This window comes from Dasypus novemcinctus, chromosome 14 (genome assembly GCF_030445035.2).
Source record: "Dasypus novemcinctus isolate mDasNov1 chromosome 14, mDasNov1.1.hap2, whole genome shotgun sequence".
NCBI lineage: Eukaryota > Metazoa > Chordata > Mammalia > Cingulata > Dasypodidae > Dasypus > Dasypus novemcinctus.
Window position 1 is genome coordinate 82,775,232 of NC_080686.1, and position 22,779 is coordinate 82,798,010.

General features: G+C 40.5%; 1 protein-coding gene across 1 annotated transcript in view; it reads left to right on the forward strand.

The window, feature by feature from the left end:
• Positions 1-1,321: 1,321 nt before the first annotated feature.
• Positions 1,322-22,779, forward strand: part of COLEC10 (collectin subfamily member 10) — a 43,025-nt gene continuing 21,567 nt past the window's right edge. Inside the window, exon 1 of the mRNA XM_004480727.5 lies at positions 1,322-1,589. Within this exon, the coding sequence (XP_004480784.2) occupies positions 1,442-1,589 (148 nt within the window). The 5' untranslated portion in view covers positions 1,322-1,441. The remainder of the gene's footprint in view (positions 1,590-22,779) is intronic.

Consider the following 22,779-nt stretch of genomic DNA (forward strand, 5'->3'; position numbering starts at 1 on the left):
GTTGGGAAGAGCAGGAAAGTATGTCCCAAGGAAAAATTCTAAGGACTATTATTTCCTTTAAACTGTTACTAGTGGATTTCCCTGTATACATTTAATACTTTTTAAGAAACAACACCACAAGCTTTTTCTTGTCCCCTTTTAAAAAAACACAAACTTGCTGCAAACACCACCTTAAAGAAAATTGTCATATCATACTTTCTCTCTTTTTTTAAAGATTTGTTTATTTTTGTTTATTCCCCCCATTGTCTGCTTTCTGCATCCATCCACTCTGTGTTCTTCTGTGTCTGCTTGTATTTTCATTAGGCAGCTCCAGGAACTGGAAACGGATCTTGGGACCTTCCGGAGTGGGAAAGAGGCAATCATTCTCCTGCGCCACCTCAGCTCCCTGATCTATTGCATCTCTTATTATCTCTCCCCTGTGTCTCTTTTTGTTGCATCATCTTGCTGCACCAGCTTTCCACATGGGCCAGCACGCATGCACAGGGTAGCACTCCTGCATGGGGCAGTACTCTGTACAGGCCAGCACTCCACATGGGCCAGCTTGCCACACAGGCCAGCTTGACTTCACCAGGAGCCCTGGGCATCAAACCCTGGACCCCCTATATGGTAGATGGGAGCCCAATTGCTTGAGCCACATCTGCTTCCCCATACTCTCTTTTATGGTTGTATTAACCATAATTTCCCAACCATTAGCATATCCTTATGCAGTTGATTCCCCCCACCCCTTTTGCCATGTTTTTTCAAATAAAGCTGTGTCCACATTTCATAACGTTTCCTGAAGATAATGTGCCAGAAGGATAATTACTAGGTCAAAGACTATAAACATTTTTAATATTCTTGATATATATACTGTCAAATTCCTTTGCAGAAAAACTGGTGTTCTTTTCTTTTGCATTTAATCCCAAGCGATTCTTCATAACAAGAGAAGGAAATGAGGTTATGGAGAGTAAAGGGAGCTTTAGAGTGTTTTGTTGCCACAAATAGGGAATTAATATGTCCTTGTGAAAAAGCTCAAAGTCATACATAAGTTTACATAATAGGTAGGTAATGTGTGAAATCTTTGGTTCACAATCTTTCTGGAACCCCACATTCAAATGCAATATAAAGTATTAAATTGTTAGTTCAGGCACTGAGCATAAAGCAGCGCTATCCTCTGCTCTTGGGGATGGTTCCACTGACCTGCGCACTTGAGTGTTTAGTGCTAAGATAATTTACAATAAACTGTTGTCACTTGAAAATAAACAGTCTGGACAATGTACAGTCCATTTGGAACACTGAGAAAATAAACAACCAAGGATATGCTTCCTTCTTGTCTTTGCAACCGTCTCTGGAATTTGTGATCCAGGCACTTCACTTTCTTTCCCCCAAAGCAGAAAGTTTTATTTAAAATAAAGCTGTTTATTTGGCACTTCTAAGTGGCCCCTTTTGAGGAACCACAGCAATGGATGGCTTTGGAGCCCTACTTAGAAGAAACCAGTTCATCCTTCTGGTGCTATTTCTTCTGCAATTTCAGAGTCTGGGCCTGGACATCGATAGTCGTCCTACCTCTGAAGTCTGTGCCACACACACAATTTCACCAGGACCCAAAGGTGAGGAAAGAAAAACAAAATTTTCATATATAGTAAATTTGCACTCTCCTCTCATCATTTAGACCCCCCTTTGACTTCTTAATAACTTCCTCTTCTGCCCGCCCTAGCTTCTTCTCACTTTCCTTCTATTTTGGAAAATCAACTGATTGCTGCTTATTTAAAGCTTTCCCTGGAAAGGGAGTAGAACACTGGGGCAAGGATGGGAGGGAATGCACCCAGGGCAGGGGGATTTCCCTCAGCCTTGCTGTTCCAAAGGGTGACACACAATCAAGACGTTAGTCTTTAGAAATCCTTTTTTAAAAAAAGAGCTTCTCTATTCTTGGACCGTTTTTATTCTAGCTTCTTTCTCATACAGATTTTAGTAAAACTATTAGGTGAAGGGTCAATAATAGAGAAATTAAACCTTTCTTAGATTTCATAAATTAATGTGCTCCTGGGTTCCAATGAAGAGGCTGAGGAAATTTTTTTTTTAAATATAAGGTCTTTGTTTTTCTTTATTTCTCTCCTCTTCCCTCCCCACCCCCCAGTTGTCTGTTCTCTGTGTCCATTTGCTGCGTATTCTTCTTTGTCCACTTCTGTTGTTGTCAGCGGCACGGGAATCTGTTTCTTTTTGTTGCGTCATCTTGTGTCAGCTCTCCATGTGTGCAGTGCCATTCTTGGACAGTCTGAACTTTCTTTTGCCCTGGGCAGCTCTCCTTACGGGGCGCACTGCTTGTCTGTGAGGCTCCCCTACGTGGGGGACACCCCTGCATGGCATGGCACTCCTTGCGCACATCAGCACTGCGCTTGGGCCAGCTCCACACAGGTCAAGGAGACCCGGAGTTTGAACTGTGGACCTCCCATGTGGTAGACAGATGCCCTAACCACTGGGCCAAGTCCGCTTCCCTGAGGAAATTTTTGTTGAGGGTTGGAGGTAGTCTAGAAATGAGCATTTCTTTGTTTGAAAGTGGAATCTTTGGGTCCAAATGCCTTCAGCTGAAGGATAATAGAATATTGCATATTTTTTTTCAAGTAGAGTCAAGGTCCAAAAATGCTTCAAGCAACTGGTAAAAAATACTGCTTTACCTAACTCAAAACTTCAGTTTCAGTTCTTACCCTTTTGTTCTGAAAGTGGTCACTGCAGTGCAGATTGGTGCTACCTTATTAGTAATTCATGCTATGTTTCTCCAGGCTAGAGGGTAGAAGAATTGCAGCTGCTTACAATTTTAAGTAGAAGAAAGGGTCTTAAAAAAAAATCAAATACATGGCCCTGTGCTTGTCACTTATTTAAATGTGTATTGCTTAAAGTGCATTTTTTAATCAGTGAATTAATTTCCTCCTAAGATTGCAATCTAGGTTTTAACCTTTGATACCATAAAATAAATGCAGGGAGGAACAAAGAGACCTTGGGGTTCCCAAATAATTTCTTGGGTGAGTAGATGAATAATGTGAGGGCAAATGTTCAGAAAAGAAAGTTTTGATTAGAAATAAAGTATTTACTGAAAACTGTTATTGGACTTTCCATAGAATATAGGAAACTTTTTATTCCTCTGGGGATATTGAGGAGGAGGGGCATGCTGAAAATCAAAGTTTTCCTTGTCCCTGCAAATGGAAGACTCCACGAAAATAGCCGTGTTTAACAATTTTCCTTTTAGAGAAACTGTATTTTCAAACTGGAAGAAGAGAAGACCAAACGTTGTTAAAATAACATCTAAAATATAATGTACTTCAATTCAACAATTCCATTTATTCTAATTCAGGCAACATATATCGAACACCTCTTAAGTGCTAAGCAATATTTTAAGTACTAGAGTTACAAAGCTACAAAGGACATATGGTCTTTTCTTCAAAGATCTCAAAACATAAGGACAGTGTGAGACGCATATGCAATATACCATAGTTTAATAATGTATTAAATAATATAAATTAGTGTCATAAGCAATGGAAACATAAATCAATTTAGGAAGGAGAAAGGAGGGCAGAGGAAATTTTCTGAGGAGAAGGTGTTTCAGTGGGACTTAGTATGATTCTTTTAGGTAGATGGGGTGGGCAAGGCATTCCTTGGGGTGGATAGAGCTTGGCAGAAACAACAAGAGAAAATGAACTAAAGGCACTTGGGGAAAAAAAATACAAGCTCTTGAGACTTTACAAAGTACAAGTAAAGTCTTCTTCCAGGAATAAGGCAAGGAATACACATTTAAGCACTTTAAAAAAAAAAACACTTTATCTCATTTTATCACTTCAATCCAGATACAATAAGTAGATGCAATCCAGATGCATTAAGTAATTGCTGAGGGTATGAGTCTTCCTGCCCTCCCTTCTTTTCCCAACACAAAACTTCTGCCTTTCTGGTTGGAAACGCTGTTAAGATTTCTAACAGTGCAAACCTCCTTAATCCTCTTCCTAAACCTGTGTCAAAATTAGGAGATGATTACAAGGCAGAAGTGTGAGAGAATGAAGAAGTGGGCTCTTCTGGGGAAGAGGGATTGGAAAGGGGTGCTCTGGAACACTGGGCACTGAAGACTCTCGTGAACTTGGTATGTTTTCCACTTCTCACCCTGAGCCTGGTTTCCAATTTATTTCCTTAGTTCTGACATTCATCATGATAGAATATACCAAACATTTAAGTCTTGGCCATCGTGTTAGAAATGAAGGCTATGAGGCTAAGGAGGTTAAGGCCCCTGTCCTAGAAGGCATATCTACATTTCAAGCTTGGCATTGGATTGCAAATTCTTGAGGGTCAGGGCTCAGCTAACTCTTTTTTTTCTTTGCAAAGTGTCTACCAGTGGACAGGGTGCAACACAAGCGTATTCATCACTGTTCTTCCTCTACTCCAGGCACTGTGCTAGATACCGTACTACACCAAAAAACAAAGCATGGCACCTCCCCTAAAGACAGTAACTGCCATTTGCCTTCCCTCTTTCCTTTTTGAATATCTTGATAGCCCTTCTGCCCTTCCCAAGCAAAGCAGATTTGTATATTTAGGTCTACAAAATGAAAAAAGAATGCTTGGTGGCTCAATAACTTTTTAAAGGTCTAGGTTATTGCCTCTGTTCAAGACATTCTTTTTCCCTAAATCAAGCTGGACTTTTTATTCCTCCATGGCTGATCATCTCAATACTACACTTACCAACATTGCTCAGAAACATCTAGATATTCTAAGAAAGAGAAAATAAATTGAGTTTTCCTTAAATTCATTTGGGAGACTCAGAAAACTAAATATATTATTTAAAGTGTATGTGGAGCACTAGTAATTGTAACCAGTTCTGTAATATATGATTCAATATATAGACACCATTTTTTACTGTATTATTTCCATAGCATAATAGAGTGGAAAGAAACAGACATTGCATTCAATCTGTGTGATTTTGACATAATGTTATTATATCTATTTATGTCTCAGTTTCTTCATTAGAAAAATGGGCCTTCTTCCTAGGCCTGTTTTGGGATTAATATAGGATAATCATTAAGCTGTACAGACATCATAAATAGATATTTAATAAATTCTATTTATCTTTCTTCCCTCTCCCTATCTATTTAAGTCTGTTGAATGACAATTAGGGGAACAAGCACTGTTCTAATTATCAAATTTTCTTTGTTGAAAGCCATCTTTATTTTTTGTTCTATGCCTTCCATGCTGCTTAGTAGGAAAAATGTGGGGTTTTTTTTCCACCTTTTGGTTGTGTTAAACAATCTATGTGAAACTCTGCCCTCTCGTGGTTTTACTTGAAAATGACAATGACAAGAAATTTAACAAGAAATGCCGAATAATCTTAACACTGATAAGAAATATTTGGGTGATGCTGTACAATGTTCAAAGTACTTTCCAAAATATTCTCTTATCTAATTCTCACAATTGCTCTATGTGTAAACAATTTCTTTATTTTTATTTTTTTTAAATTTCTCTCCCCTTTGCCCCACCTCCCCTACCCCTACCACCCCCCCACCCCCCCCACCCCCCACTGTCTGCTCTCTGTGTCCCTTCACTGTGTATTCTTCTGTGTCCACTTGCAATCTCTGTCAGCAGCACCGGGAATCTGTGTCTCTTTTTGTTGCGTCATCTTGCTGCGTCAGCTCTCCATGTGTGCGGCGCCACTCCTGGGAAGGCTGTGCTTTTTTTGTGTGGGGCGGCTTTCCTTGTGGGGTGCACTCCTTGCGTGTGGGGCTTCCCTACATGGGGGGCACCCCTGCGTGGCACAGTACTCCTTGTGTGCATCAGCACTGCCTGTGGGCCAGCTCACCACACAGGTCAGAAGCCCTGGGTTTGAATGCTGGACCTCCCACATAATAGGTGGACGCTCTATCAGCTGAGCCAAATCTACTTCCCAACAATTTCTTTAAATTTAAAGACAAGTCTGTGATCTCAATGAGAAGATTGGATCGCCCAAGTCTTTCACTAGGCACAGTACAATTATGAACTTGAACTTGGCCCCAGGTCTTCTGGCTCCAGGTCCAGAGTCATTCCATGACATGCACTAGTTTCTGTTAGAATCAGGTTTGAAAAAAACACCTTTGTGGTAATAAGAAGTGGGTAAGACAATACCCAAGAACATAATCTAATGAGAGTCTGCTACCTCTTTTTTCCTCCTCCACAGCCCGCCAGTCAAAGGTCAGAGTTCACGCAACTTCACAACCCAAAGTTGCATTGGATATTAAAATATGCTGAAAGTGTTGATATAGCTCCTCTTTGATAATTAACTCCATTACTCTGTTAACACTACATCACCGTAGTATATTTTGGTTTCTGCTTTTTATTTTAGGGATTTTTTCTTTCAGTGACAGTTTTGCATGTGTGGTCTGCAAGGCACTTTGTGACTGGTATCTCCCTACTTTCCCCACCTCATTTCAAATTTTTCTACTAGCCGTTTGCTTCAGCCATGCTGACCTTGTCTCCCAGAGGCTCCATACTTCATGCTCTCTTGGTCTGGCCCAGCCTCACCCCAGATCTTCATAAGAGTAGTTCCATCTCCACATTCAAATCTTAACTCTTAATGTCATCTGCTCAGCAAGGCCCTTCTCAACTACCCCTTTACTCCCCTTCATATTTGCCAAGACATTTTATATTTTCACAGACATCACTAAATGAAAATCTCTTGAGTACTTTTGTCAGTCCTAGAATGCAAGCTTTGTGAAAGCAGAGACTCTGTCCATCTTTCCAAGAGTGTTTTTTTACTGCCTGGAAGAGTTCCTGATACATTTTGATTCATTAAATGAACTCAGGTTTTCCAAGATCCCCCAAATTTTGAGCTTGTAGCCTTGATTTACTAATCTGGCTCTTTGAAAATATCCTCCAAATATGCCCTCCAGTTCCCAGAAAGTACTGTGCATGTGCTCAAGAGTGGGGCTACTCATGAGGGAAACTGCCGTTATGCCACTTCCCCAAGGATCAAAGATCTTCCTGCCAGGGGCTGCCACTTTTCTGACAAGAACAACAGTGACACAATTTCCCAGGATGTGCCTGTTTCAGCCTAGCCTGACCATTAACTTGGTTATCTCACTTCGTAAGGATGGCTTTCTGACTGCTTCTAAAGTCCCTGCAACTCCTATTACTCTTCCACCAAGTGGCCTGTGATGAAATCACGAGGCATGTTATGGCTTTCTCCCCTGGAGTGCGACTCCAATGACAACCTCAATCAGTTGTGGAAACGGTAAGGCTAATATGCATTGAATCGTTGCTGTTCACCAGGCGCCATGTGAATGTTCTACAGGCATTATTAAATTTAATGATCTCAATAAACTTTAAGAAAGAAAAATTATAATTTTCATTTGACAGATGAAGAAACTGAAGTTCAGACCTATTAAGTTCCTAGCCCAAAGCCACACAGGTAGGAGTCATGTTAAAACTCAATCCATTTCTCATGGTACTCCAAAGCCTGTGCTCCATTTGGCCTGCTTCTAGGGTTAGAGGGACCCCAAAACAGTGTTGACTTCCCTGCAGTATTTTATAGGGCCAGATGAAATAGTTACTTCAAAGTTTTGATTAAATCTTCCACTTGTCCCTGCCCATCTGAGTACCAGGCCATAGAAGGTACAATTGCCTCTCCTCTCCGATGACAGAGGCTTTGCTCCTCTCTTTCCTCTGGAATACTGTCTTTTCTCAGCAAACCCTGTAACTTCTAGGAAATGGACTTGTATGTGGCCACCCACTGTTTTACTGGACCTGGATCTGGACTCTAAGCTCTTTCCCAGTAGACTCCTCCTTCTTGTGATTGCCCCAGAGGACCAGATATGTCCAGGAATATCTGGGTCTCTTTCACGCTGAGATTGGAAGCCTCACTTATTTCAGAGGTCATTTGGTTGAATCACAGTTATTTTACATTTGTGAAAACTGGGGCAGAGAGAGGTAAAAAATACCTTGTTCTGGGTCACACAGCTGCTAATTAATGGCAGTGTTAGAACTAGAACTCATTCAAGATTCCCAGTGGCCTGACTTTTTTAACATTTATATTCCAGTTTGTGGATGTCTATAGGGAAGAATCTATTCCTTGCCTCTTTCCTAGCTTCTGGTAGTGGCTGGCTAGCAATCCATGGTGTTCCCTGCCTCAGTTGTCTCATGGCATTCTCCAATCTCTCACTCACTGTCTGTGTCCAAATTTCCTCTTTTTATGAGGACACCAGTCATACTGGGTAAAGAGCCCACCTTACTCCACTATGAGTTCATTTTTACTTGCCTATTCCCATCTGCAAAGATCCTGTTTCCAAATAGGGTCACATTCTGAAGTACTTGGGACTAGGACCTCAACATATCTTTTCAGGGGACAGAACTCAATCATAACACCACATCATAGGGCTATGGTGAGGAAAAATTATTTCAGTCATGTGAGGCACTTATATTGTATGTGGCATAGTGTCAAGGCCTCATTAAATATCAATAAACTATAAATTAACAAAACTCAAGGGAGACTGAAAATGTTTCTCCTATTTTCTGTCTTTTTTTTACTCTAGAAGTAATATTTTTCTTTAGCTACTGTCTGCGCCCTCAGGAAGCAGTTCCTTTGGCCTTGGGTCATTGACAATATGTATAGGGTAGGAACAACTTATCTTTTCCTTATCCTTATTACGTGTGTTTATGAAATTCCACTTTTGAAAAATTTTTATGGCCTCCCCACATCTTTTGAGTATATTCCAACCTATAACCAGCCTGTCTTGATTTTGCACCACATATTTGATCTGTAATATTTTATCATTTTACAAAAGTTCTTTGAATGATATTTTATGTAGCATGCTCTGCTCCTTTCTAAAAGAATTGTAAATATGCATAGCAAAACTCTGACACTCAGCAACTCATAAAACAATGTTTAAATAATTTAATTTTTTCAAGTTATTTATCAGGATTATTCTTGACTTGAAAAACCCTGGAAGCATCATTTCAAGTCTCTTGTGGCCACTTTATGATACTTATTTCTGCTAAGCAAATTATATGAATACGAGTCTTTAGAATTACAAAGGGTTTATTCATCATTTTGCTTTAGCTCAACTGACTATGTTGGGATTGTTAGCATATTATAAAGAAAAGGAAACAAAGATGCACTGCTTATGCATGTGATTTGAATGTACAGTTATGACCAAATCTTCCAAAGAGAAATCCTTTGCACATTCTACATCCCTAACTGTGAAGTAACCTGAATCAACTCAGCTGATGAGTTGAGATAAGATCCATTAAAGGAGACAATATCTCAGGCAAAATCAGCTATATTTGAAAAAGGTAGATTAGACACACTGGTGATACTAAATCTTTGAAGAAGTAACCCATTGTTTCCTGCACTACAAGAACTTCTAGATTCTGAGAGTCATGGATTTGACATCACCCAGAGATGAGTGTGTGAACAAGATATTATAATATTGTCTGCAGTCAAAACTAGTCTAAATGGTTTTGTTCTGTCTGGCCTGAGATGAACTAACATCTCCCCAATGTTGTGACATTCAAAGGCCAATCTGCCACAAAGTAAACTCTTTTCTCATCAGATCACATACTGAATGGCCAAATGACAGGACAATCAAAATAAGAAGACCCATACATCCGATGGGACATTGGGGATGGAGCAGGGCAGCAAGTGTAACATTATGTTCCAGTCTAAAGTGAAAGTCCCCAAAGACACTAGGAGACTGATAAAATACAAACGAGAGTCCCTAGGGCAGAATTATCACTGTCACTCTAAGCACTAAAGAGCAAGGCTGGACAAGTGCAAATCATCATCTTGGAGCAAAGACAGTAATATACCACGGTCATGAACCAACTACACAAATAAAGTTCACATAGAGTGTACAAAGGAAATTTTGCATTTTTAGCTTATTTTCTTTCCGTTTACTTTCAGATTTAAGTTTTTGAGGTGGATCCTAGTTCCAGGGACCCATTCATTTCCTTTCTGAACAAGAATAGGGGAGAGTTTTGATGTGTGTGCAGGTAGAATTAGGTGTTTTCTCCTTTGTGCTCCCAGAACATTCTTCTAGAATTTATCACAGGAATTACATGCTTCCAGGACCATCTTCTCCAAAGGCTTTATGTTCCTCATATTCTCCTGGTCAGTAAGTTGTATTAGTAATGGAATTTGTGTTTGTAATTAAAAGAAAACAACTCAAACCAAACTTAAACTGGTTAAATAAACAAGCAAGCAAATGGAAGAGAAAAGAGGACTTTAACAGGGATGGATTTAGGCTCAGCTGGCTTTGGGTGTTTTTGTGATGTATTCAGGACTCAGTTATCACCCTCTCATTCTGCTTTCTTCTATAAGGACTCCATTTTAGATCAGGCACTCCCTTCATGATGATAAGGTGGATTTATGTTACTTCAATCGTAGCCTGTTCTCTTTTCAACACCTGCAGAAAGAGCAAACACTAGCAGTGTCTTCATTTTCCAGGATGCTATGACAAACACCACAAATTGAGTTGGCTTAAACAATGGGAGGTTATTGTTTCATGGTTTCAGAGGCTATAAGGCTTGCTTCCTTCCAGGGTTGGTAACATTCTAGTACTAGTTTGCTGCAATCTTTAGGGTTCCTTTGCTTGAATCCCTGCCTCATGGCAATGGCAATGTTCTTTTCTTTCTCTTTTGGCTTCTGACTCTCTATAAAACTTCCAGTAATCCAGATTAAGACCCTCCCTCAGTCAGTTGGCCCGTACTTTAATTAAAAATAACACTTTTGAGAGGTCCTATTCACATTGGGTTCACACCCACGGAAATATGGATTAAGATGAAGAACATGTCTAAATTGGGGTACATAATTCAATTTGCATGCTGCTTTTGAGAGTTATAACTGGAGTCTTCAAATTGAGACTTATGGACTCTTATTAGGTCACATATCCACTGCTGAACCAATACTGTAGATAAGGTCTGAACCACATGGATTGAAAGTGGATGAGTGTGGTTTCCTTTGCAAAAGTTGTGGGGATGTTACCAAAAGAAGCACAGTGAGTGGATACTCAGGTGTATGAAAACAAATTATGTCCACTATACACTCAATATATATTGGAACAGTGAGAGTATATTCAATGCAAGAGGCTTTTCTATGAACTTGACATCTATAATCTCATTTAATCTTCAAGTAACCCTATGAGAAAAGTGTTGTTATCCTCATTTACCCAAGATAAGAACTAAAGCAGAGAGGTTAATTATCTAGCATAAGATTAAGGAGCTCTTAAGATTTGGGATTTGAGCCTATTTCTTTATAAGTACAAAACTCCTTTTCTCTCCATTGAACAAACTTCCAAAGAGAAACTTGAGTGAATATCTTTTCTGCTAAAAGACCTGTGTGTGGCTCCTGAAGACTGAGTTGCTTGACAAAATGCAATTTTGTTAAGAACTTCTGTCTTCCATATAAGAGTCTCCCTTGGACAGCTTTCCTACTTAAAGGTATAGTGTCCTATGGACTAAGATGCACTTGGTTCTTTTGTAACCAAATACCTGTTGTAGGGCCAGAATAAACAATATTTTTGAACACTTAAAATACATTAGGAAAGTGCTAATTATTCTACATGAATGATCTTATTTCATGCTCATTCATCATAATCATGCAAGGCTATTTTAGAGAAAAATCTCAGAATAATCTTCTAGATGATACACCCCACCCCACTGTCATGTAAATATTTTTTCTATGAATTATGGAGAATTATGAGATTAACATATATTCACTGTTATTTATTATTCTTATGCGACTGTAGTGGATTGAATAGTGTCCTCCCCCAAACTCATGTCCACCTGGATAATCGGAATGTGACCTTATTTGGAAATGGACTCTTTGTAGATGTAATTAGTTAAGATGAGATCATACTGGATTAGGGTGGGTCCTAAATCCAATGACTGCTGTCTTTATTTATTTTTTTATTTTTTATTTTTTTTGCACCATCTTGTTGTGTCAGCTCTCCGCGTGTGCAGTGCCATTCCTGGGCAGGCTGCAATGACTTTCACGCTGGGCGGCTCTCCTTACGGGGCACACTCCTTGCACGTGGGGCTCCCCTACACAGGGGACACCCCTGCGTGGCAGGGCACTCCTGTGTGCATCAGCACTGCGCGTGGGCCAGCTCCACACAGGTCAAGGAGCCCCAGGGTTTGAAGCAGACCTCCCATGTGGTAGGTGGACGCCCTAACCACTGAGCCAAGTCTGCTTCCCAACTGCTGTCTTTAAACAAAGAGGAGAGATATGCATAGATATACATGGAGGAAAGGGCTCTGTAAAGACAAGAGGCAGAGATTGGAATGATGTGGCTCTATGCCAAGGATTGCTGGGAGACAGCAGGAGCTAGGAAGAGGCAGGGAAGCATTCTTCTTAGAGCCTTTAGAGAGTGCATGGCCCTGCCAAACACCTTGATTTCAGACTTCTAGCCTCCAGAACTGTGAGAAAATCATTGTGTGAAGCCTCCCTGTTTATGGTCATTTGTTACAGCAGCCCTAGAACACTAATACAGCAAGGTTGATCAGGCTCTGAACTTTCCTTTTCCACAGATAATCTGCATCACTGCAGTGATGAAGCAAACTTGTAATATCTACAAATCATTCTTTATAAATTATGCTTACGTGCTTTTTATACTTTTATTAAAAGATATATAAATAAAACTGACTCTTACTGTCTGAAGTGAGAAATTATTGCTTTGATGAAATGTCACCATGGCCCCATAATTTCTCTACAAGTCTATCCAGTGCCCCCTTTAGGGGTTGGCGAACCATGTTTGAAAGGCCTGGTTCTAAGTTACACATCACTTTCTCCTGTGGCTCCCCTTAGCCAGGTGACTGGTGCCAGTTCTAGGGACCAGGATCACTTGAACAGTTGAGGAATCCCTCCTGCAGGCAGTGGGCAGGAGCAATATAGATAATATTGGAAATTGCTTGGCATTGTATTTAACAGGGAATAAAGGGCATGAAAATCTATATGATTGGGTTCCATATGATTGGTTTCCTTCTATACCTGGAATTTTCATTGCAAAACTATTAAAATGATTCAATGAAGAAGCGAACTTGGCCCAATGGATAGGGCATCCACCTACCACATGGGAGATCCACGGTTCAAACCCTGGGCCTCCTTGACCCATGTGGAGCTGGCCCATGCGCAGTGCTGATGCATGCAAGGAGTGCCTGCCATGCAGGGGTGTTCCCCGCATAGGGGAGCCCCACGTGCAAGGAGTGTGCTCCATAAGAGAGCCACCCAGTGCGAAAGGAAGTGTAGCCTGCCCGAGAATGGCACCACACACACAAAGACCTGACACAACAAGATAATGCAACAAAAAGAAACACAGATTCCCAGTGCCACTGATAAGGATAGAAGCAGTCACAGAAGAAGACACAGTGAATGGACACAGAAGACAGACAACTGGGGGAGAGGGGTGGGAGGAAAAGGGAAGAGAAATTTTAAAAAAAGAAAGATTCAACATACCATGTATTTCAGAGTAGGGAAATAGTCCTCATTTTGAGAGATTCTAGAAAAGGGCAGGTTACTCTAGTGATTTCCAATTTTAGATAAGAAAACTTCAGAAGGTTAAATGCCACACCTAAGTTCACAAAGCTGGTGAGCAATTTGAGGACTTGAACTCAGGGTATGTTAGATCAGAGCCCATGAATTTCATCAATATAGCCTTCCACCTTCCCAGTGGCTGGTGTCTTCTGTGAATGGCCAGTGGAAGTTTGTCTTCTTCCAGTCACTCTGTTCATAGGATCTGTTGATCTATCAGAAGTCTTTTCAGAAATGAAAATATTTTTTATTTGTGTTCAGACATGCTCCTCTGGATTGCTGCTTCTCTTTCTAAGTGCTCACCCATTTTTTTATTAAAGAAATTGTAACATAGCAATATGAGTTCAAGGTAAACTAGATTAATGCAGACCATTAAAAAGTAAGATTTTGGGAATTGGGACAGGCAAGATGGTGGCAGAGTATGGCGCTCCAAGGGTCAGCTCATCCTACAGGGCAGTTAGTAATCACCCAAAGCTATATAAAGCACCTGTTTGGGGGGTCCAGGAGACAAAAGAGCATTCTGCAACATCCTTGAAAGAATGGAAGGAGGTGACTGCCCATCTGCAGTGAAGATTTCTGAGTAGAGCACTCCATACTACAGAGGCTGGTGCCCATCCTTCACTGGTAGTGCAAGCCACCTTGGGAGCTATTCTGTGGTTGGGGTTGGAAGCTCCATTTCCCAAAAATGGGGGAGGAAGAGATGGTCGGGCACCAATTTTAGCCACTGATCAGTAAATGTGGCTGGCTAAAGTACAATCCTAAGAACAGCTAAAGTTTGAACCTGTCCAAGTCAGAAAGTGGCCAGTAGCTGCTGTTTTAACTCTGTCCCTGACTTGAGGGGAAGCAGGACTGATTGAAAATCACAGTGATGGTAGGGACTGGCTTCTTTCTCCTCAAATTGGTTTGTAGTCCTAGCCTAGGCTCCAGCCCTTCCTCCAGCGGGGAGGAAGCTGGGGGGGACATTCACCAGCTCTCTGGGAAATTTCAGCCAGCAAAGACTGGATAGTTGGACACCTGGGACTCCATCCCCATCCCCCAATAGGATATGAGGGGACCTGTGTTTCCTTGGCCTCTCTGGGCAACTGCAAGTGCATTTGCCCCACATGGACTGGTTTGTTAAGAGTCTTTTATTCCATGCCCCCCATGGGATAGGAGGGTTTTGGTGTTTCCTCAGCCTCTCTGGGCACCTGCAGGTGCTTTTGGCCTGCACAAACTGGACTGCTGGGCATCCATGGCTCCACCTTCACGTCCAATAGGACAAGATGGGGTCAGTATTTCCCCAGCCTCTCTGGACAACTGCAGGTGCTTTCAGCCAACATTGACTTGTTTGTTGAGCACCTGGGATCTACCACTGATTGCCCCAATAGGATAGGAAGGCACTGGTGTTTCCCCAGCCTCTCTGGGCAACTTCAGGTGTTTTTGACCTACATGGACTTTTTTGTTGTGTGTGTTTGATTCTGTCCCACCCCTCCCATAGGATGGGGGGGGGGGCGGTGTTTCCTCAGCCTCTCTGGTCAACTGCAGGCAATTTTAGCCCACACAGACTGGATACTCAGACATCTGTAGCTCCATGCCTGCCACCTTATAGGATAGGAGGAGAGTTGTGTCTCCTCAGCCTCTCTGGGCAATGATAGGTGCTTTGGGCCTGCATGGACTAGTTTGTTGGGTACTTGTAGTTTCATCATCATCCCTAAAAAGGGAAGAATGGACAGTACTATCTCAGCCCACACCTACAGCTCCACCCCCAAGGGAGGAAGGGGTATGAAGCTTCATCAGTCACCCCAGGGAACTACAAATTGTCTTGGCCTGCACGGCTTGGATTCTGGTGAGAATCAGCACTTAATCTTATTGGGTATCCCTTCTATGTTATGCATTGCTTTTCACTTGCTGTTTTCAGAATTCTCTCTTTGTCTTTGGCATTTGACATTCTTATTAGTATGTGTCTCGGAGTTGGTCTATTAGGATTTTTTTGGATGAGAGTATGTTGTGCTTCTTGGACATGGATATCTATGGCCTTCAATAAGGATGGGAAATTTTCTACCATTATGTCTTCAAATATTCCTTCTGCCCCTTTTTACTTCTCTTCTCCTTCTGGAACACCTATTGCATGTACATTTGCATGTCTTTTGCTGTCGTTTAGTTCCCTGAGACCGTGTTCATTTTTTCCCCTTCTTTTCTTCTGTTCTTTCGTATGTTTGCTTTCAGTGGCCATTTCTTCAAGCTCACCAGTCCTGTCTTCTGCCTCTTCAAATTTGCTATTATATGATACCAATGTTTTAAAATTTTCATTTATTGTGCATTTCATTCCCATAAGATCTGCTATTTTTCTATGTATGCTTTCAAATTCTTCTTTGTGCTCATTCAATGTCTTCCTAATATCCTTAATCTCTTTAGCCATCTCATTGAATTTATTAAGGAGATTTGTTTGAATATCTATGATTAGTTGTCTCAACTTCTTTATGTCCTCTGGAGGCTTATCTTATTCCTTTAACTGGGCCATATCTTCCTGTTCTTGGTGTGGACTGTAATTTTTTGTTCGTGTCTTGCCATCTGGCTTACTAGATGTATTTATTCTGGGTGCAGTTTTTCTCTTTAGTTTAGGGCTTCCTGCCCTTTCTCCTTTGCTGGTTGTGCAGTAGGAGCCAAGCATGTAGTTGGTGTTGTAAGCTATGGAGGCTCAAGCAGCCCTCGTTGCCTCAGGGACCCATGAAGCTTCTCCCAACTTTCTCCTTTGCCAGGGGGGAGGGACAGAGTCACAGCTGTGTGGAATAATCCAAGTTGTGAGGCCTAGACTGTAGTTGCCCAGAGAGACTAATGAAGCTTCATGCCCCTTCTTCCCCTGCCTGGGGTGGGGATGGAGCTGCAGGTGTAGGCAGCAATCTATGTACTGCAGGTCCAAGATGACTGCAGTTGCCTGGTAGACTTTCAATTATTCAGTCTGTGCCAGTCAAATGTACCTGCAGTTACCTGGATAGGCTGGAGCAGGGCTTGCCCATTTCCTCCCTGCCAGTGGTTGGGCTGAAGCCTAGGCTAGGACTGCAGTCTGATTTGGGTGAAAGAAACCAGTTCCTGCCATCACTGTGATTTTTGGCCAGCTGGGCTTCCCTTCATGCTGAGGATGGAGTAAAAATTATGGCCACTGGCTTCTTTCCAACCTGGACAGGCTCAAACTTTAGCTGTTCTTAGGGTTATACTTTCACCATCTGAATTTACTAATCAGTAGCTGAAATCAATGGCCAACCATCTTTTCCTCCCCTCTTTTTGGGAAATGGAGCTTCAAATTCCAGCCACAGAGTAGCTCCTGGGGTGGCTTGTGCTGACAAAGTAGGATAATCACTGGCCTCTGCAGCTTGTCCAGTAATTTCCTGGAGAGGGGTGCAGGTTCCCCCAGCTTCCTCCCTGCTAGAGGTGGGGCTGGGGCTTATGCTAGAGCTGCAATCTGGCCTGGATGGAAAGAAGCTGGTCCCCACCAGTACTGTGATTTTCAGTCCCTGCTTTCCCTCATGCCAGGCACAGAGTTAAGATGGCAGCTACCCGCCCCTTTTTGACTTGGACAGGTTCAAACTTTAGCTTTTCTTAGGATTACATTTTAGCCTGCTGAATTTACTCATCAGTAGCTGAAGCTGGTGCCCAACCATCTCTTCCTCCTGGGTTTTTGGGAAATGGAGTTTCCAATCCCAGCTGTGGAATAGTTCCCAAAGCAGCTTGTGCCTTCAGTGGAAGATGGGCACCTGCCACCATGTGTGGAGTGCTCTACTTATGAATCTTCTCTGCAGATGGGCAAGCTCCTCCTTGCATTCCTTCAAGTATATTGCAGGGTGCTCTTCTGGTCTCCTGGAGCTCCCAAACAAGTGCTTCAGCTAGGTCCATAGCTCTGGGTGTTTACTAACTGCTCTGTAGCAGGAGCTGATTCTATGAGCTCCTTACTCTGCTGCCATCTTGCTGATTGTCCCATAAAGCAATTTTATTCAGAAAACTAAAATGGATTGCTAAAATATTTAAAAATACCTAAATAAATGGAAGAACATTCCATGCTCATGGATTGGAACACTAAATATTGTTAAGATGTCAATTCTACCCATACTGATAAACAGAATCAATGCAATCTTGGTAAAAATTCCACAGCATTTTTAAAAGAAAACATAATTATCAAGTTTATTTGGAAGGTAAGAGGCCATGAATAGCCAAAAACATCTTTAAAAGGAAGAGCAAAGTTGGAGGGCTTTGACTTTCAGACTTTAGATCACATTACCTAAAAGTTTTTTAATCACTTCTAGCCACAGTAGTAAAAACAGCATGGTATTGGCATAACGATAGACACATAGACCAATGAAACTGAATGGATGGTTTAGAAACAAACGCTCACATCTATGGTCAAGTGATTTTTGACAAGGCTGTTAAACACACCCAGTTGGGGTAGAACAGTCTATTCAACAAATGGTGCTGGGAGAATTGGATATCCATATCCAAAAGAATGAAAGAAGACTCTTAGCTCACACCATATACAAAAATTCACTCAAAATAGATTAAAGGCCTAAATATAAAACAGAACCATAAAGCTCCTAGAAGAAAATGTAGGTGGTAGGTGGTGGATTCTTAAAACTTACACCAAAAGCGCGAACAACAAAAGAAAACATGGTATAATGGGACCTCCTCAAACTTAAACACTTTTTTGATTCAAAGGATTTTGTTAAGAAGGTGAAAATGTAGCTCACTCGATGGGAGAAAATATTTGGAAACCACATATCTGACAAGGGTTTTATTTCCATTCTATATATAAAGAGATCATTCAAGTCAACAATGAAAGAGGAAGAACTCCAATTTTAAAATGAGCAAAAGATTTAAATAGACATTTCTTCAAAGAGGAAATACAAATGGCCAAAAAGCACATGAAAAGATATGCTATATCACTAACTATTAGGGAAATGCAATAAAAATGACAATGAGATATCATCTCACTCCACATAGAAAGGACATTATTAATAAAACGGAAAACAGTAGGTGCTGGAAAGAATACAAAGAAATAGAAGTACTCCTTCACTGTTGGTGGGAATGTAGAATGGTGCAACCTGAGGAACTGCTAACTGTCTGTCTTCCAGTTAGCAGTTCCAGTAAGTGACTGTCTTCCAGTTAGCAGTTCCTCAGGAAGCTATATATAGAACTACCATATGATCCAGCAATTCCTCTATTAGGAATATTTTCATAAGAATTGAAAACTGTGATGTGAACAGACATTTGCACATCATCATCATTCATAGTAACATTATTCGCAATTGCTAAAAGATGGAAACAATCTAGCTGTCCATCAACCAATGAATGGATAATCAAAATGTGGTATAAACATATGATAGCATACTATGCTGCAGTAGGAAGAAATGAAATTGGGACACATATGATAACATGGATGAATCTTGAAGACATTATGCTAAGTAAAATAAGCCAAACACAAAAGGACAAATATTGCATGGTCTCACTAATATGAACTAAATACAAAGAATAAACACATGGAGTTAAAACCTAGAGTATAGGTTATCAGGAGATAAGAGGAAGGCTGTGAAGGAGTACTGATACTTAATGTATGTAGAAGTTTTAATTAACTTGACTATAAATGTGTAGAAATGGATAGAGTTAACCACAACACATTATAGTGCTTAGCAGCTGGTTTATAATTGGGATGTGGCTGAAAAAGTCTAGGAATGTAAATGTCAATTGAAAGAAAGCTAGAGAATAATCTAGGGATTGAATAATACAGTGAACCCAGAAGTGGATAAGAATTGTAATTGATTAAAAAAATGTAAGAATGTCCTTCTGTGAACTAGAATGGATGTATGTCACTAATGCAGGGTATTGGAAATGTGGAGAAGCATGGGAAAATTACAAATAATGTAACTTACAGATTATAATTAACAGCAACACTGTAATATTCTTGCATCAATGCCAAAGATGTATGTGTTAATAATAGGAGGGTATGGAAAAAATATACCAAGTGCACGATATAGACCATAGTTAGTGGTAATGGTTTGATGACATTATCTCATAATCTGTAATAAACATTCCACAGCAATGTAGTGTGTTGGTGGAGGGGTGTTGTATAGGAATTCCACACATGCGCATGATTGCTTTTTAATTTCACAACTTCTCTAATAAAAATATATTTTTAAAAAGTAAGATTTTGGCAATGATATCATGCTTAAATAAGAAAATGCCATTATCTTTTTAAAGACACTTGCTGAAGTATTTAAACAAGGTATGTAATGATATCTATAATTTAATTTTTTAAAATTTAGCAAAAAATAGATAAAGCAATGACAAAAGTGTTAGTTGTTAAATTTCATTGATGGTATATATCTATATCTTTAAATGTTTAAATTGTCATAGCAAAAAGCAAAGAGCACAGTAAAATAAAAAAGGAAATAATAACTGTAAGATAAGAATTGAGGTAGTAAATACAATGGAAGTTTCAAAATCATGATGATGATGAAGATAATTGGATTTGCTTTTTACCTCTTGTTCTTCTAAAGCAAGAACACATGAGTTTCCCATGTGTTAGGCACTGTGCTAAGCACTTTTCCTGTATCCTCTTCTTGAGTCCACAACAATCCTATTAAGTAGGGATTATTTCCTTCATTTTTATGGATGAGGAAACTGAGGCTCAGAGAAATGAAATGACTTGCTCAAGAATGCTCCTAACCAATACAGCACACTGCCTTGGCCTTAGGGAGAGCTGTGTGGAAGTGACTTAGTTGAAAGAAATTCAGGACAGGTGGGGAGGTAGGCAGAGACATAGAAGAGCGATAAACTGGGTAAATGGGGAGAAGGCAAACAACATCAGGAGGCCCCAAAACCTGGTTGATTTGCTTGAGCAAAATGATGAAGATTGTGACTGGGGAAGGAACAAATGGTGTGGGTTAATCTGTTCTATGGGCACCTGACTGCATATGAAGTATGTGAGCAGTCTGGGTGTAATCAAGATGGCTATTAGATTATCCAAAAACAAGGATGCCATGGATTCATATGGAAGAAAGGGAGGGAAGGCTATTTTAGGCACGAGTCCTTACCTCATTATAAACCATACCATGCCATGTATCTCACTCAATTCTCAGGCTGATTATGAGAAAGATTGCTAACCACTTCTCCCTAATCTGTAAGATTACTTTGGCAGTGGCTACAGTACCACTTCCAGGGATTTTTCTTGAGCAATCCCCAAACCAAATCACCAATTTTTAATAACAACATCCTCTGAGCATGGAGCACTGACTTGGATCCAGTTGTTTGATTTAAAACTAGAATTTAATTTTAAGAGGTTTTGCTTCTTGGGGAAGAAAACAGCAGCAGCAGCAGCAGCATCCTACCCAAAAAAGATTGGTCAGCTGTGATCTCCGCTGGATTCTGCTGGAGAAGATCACAGAAAGCTGCTGGCCTGGTGTGCTGAAACAAATCTTTTTCGTAAAACAGAAGTTAGTTCATTTCAGTTTATAGCTTTTCATTTACTTTTCAAGTGTAAATGGCTATTTTTAACTGATGGAAAGGAAGTCTAAATTGCCCTACTAATCCAATGAAATATTGCCAAGAAGATAAAAGCAGGCAACTGTGAGCCATGTGGGAGATTCTTTCCAAAGCTTTCTTTTATACCTCCCTTCTGTTCTCAATAAAGCAATCCTAAAGATCAAATGAACTGAGGATACAAGCTGAAGGTAAGGGTGCAGGTTGTTTCCTTCCTCTCTGCCAGCTTCCTGCTCACCAGCAGGCTACAATGCAGGCACACTATTTTCCATCAGAAGCCACCAGGAAGTAGCAGATGGCTAAGCCACTTACCTGGCTCTCTCAGGTTAGACACTTACTTGGAAATGAGTAGAAAAGCTCTTAAGAAGAGGAAGAAGGGAGGAGAAATAATAATAGCACTGATAATTCACATTCATGTGGCTTTATGATTTACCAAATGCTTCAAATGTACTTGCCTTTGATTTTGCCTTATTGTGAGCAGACATACCTTTTTTAGTCCCATTGAACAGCATAGCAATCCAAGACCCAGAAATGTTAAAACAGGAATTGTTCCAAATCGCCCAACTAGTTCAGAACACAGGATTTGAAGACAAATGCTCAGGTTATAATATGGGTGACCTGAGCAAGTTACTGAACCACTCTTTGCCCCCATTTTCTCTTCTGTAAAATGGAGCTAAGCATAGCACCTATCTCAAAGGCTGTTGTGGGGATCCAATGATAGAATACATTCAAGTACTAAGAACAGTTCTGGCACATGGTACTCAATAAATACTTTTGTTTTCTTTGTAAAATGTTTCGTGGTTCAAAAAATAGGCAGTTCAGCAGTATTTATTAAGAACCAGAGCTAGGAACTATGCTAAATTCTGGGGGTACTAGAATGAGAAAATTAAGGTCCCTGCCATTCTGAGGGTCACAGAGGAGTATAAGGGTTGGCACAGATAAATTGAGGTATAGTAATAAAGTGATATTTTAAACAAAGAAGATAATTAGAGGGAGTGTTTAGCCCATCCTGGGAGTGTTAGAGAAGGCTTCCTAAAGGTAAAGCACTTTTCTAACTTTACCTTTACTATAACACTGTGAAAAAGGTATTATTCTGTCCATTTTACAAATGAGTGAAACAAGGCCAGAAATATTAAAGAACTTCCCAAACTCCATAAACCAGTGAGCAGCAAAGTCAGGCGTCAAGCACTAAACTCCCTCAAGGATATATTCCCTGGGAATTAGGTCATTGAAAGAATAAGCTGTCCCCCCATCTTCCCTCTGTCTTCCTTGTTTAAAAATAAACAAAATCTATAGTTCTTTCTACATCTCCCCTTTCTGCTCTGAAAAATTTGAGAAGTGCCAAGTTCTCTAAACTTTGCCACCTGTTAAGAGTCACAGAAGCTTAGACTGGATGGGACAACTGTACAATGTTAGATATCTGGAGTGGAAGAGACATATGTGGTCTTTAATCCTATTTCTACAACTCCCAGACTCTATGACAATAGGCAAACAACTTATCCTCTTTGAGTCATACTTTTTCCATTCATAAAATGGAGCAAAATAAATTTCCACCTCCTAGAATTGCTGTGACGATTCCATGCCAAGTCCTTAGTGTGGTCTTGCCACACATTATAAGTGCTCAACAAACATTAAATGTTGACTTTAGCTGGAAAGAACCAAGAAATGCCGCCTAGTCCACCCACTTCACCCTTCTGGCCTGACCACCCAAATCATCTATGCATTCTTTTTTGAAAGCCTGCCAGAAGCAGCTCCTATAGTTCTACTTG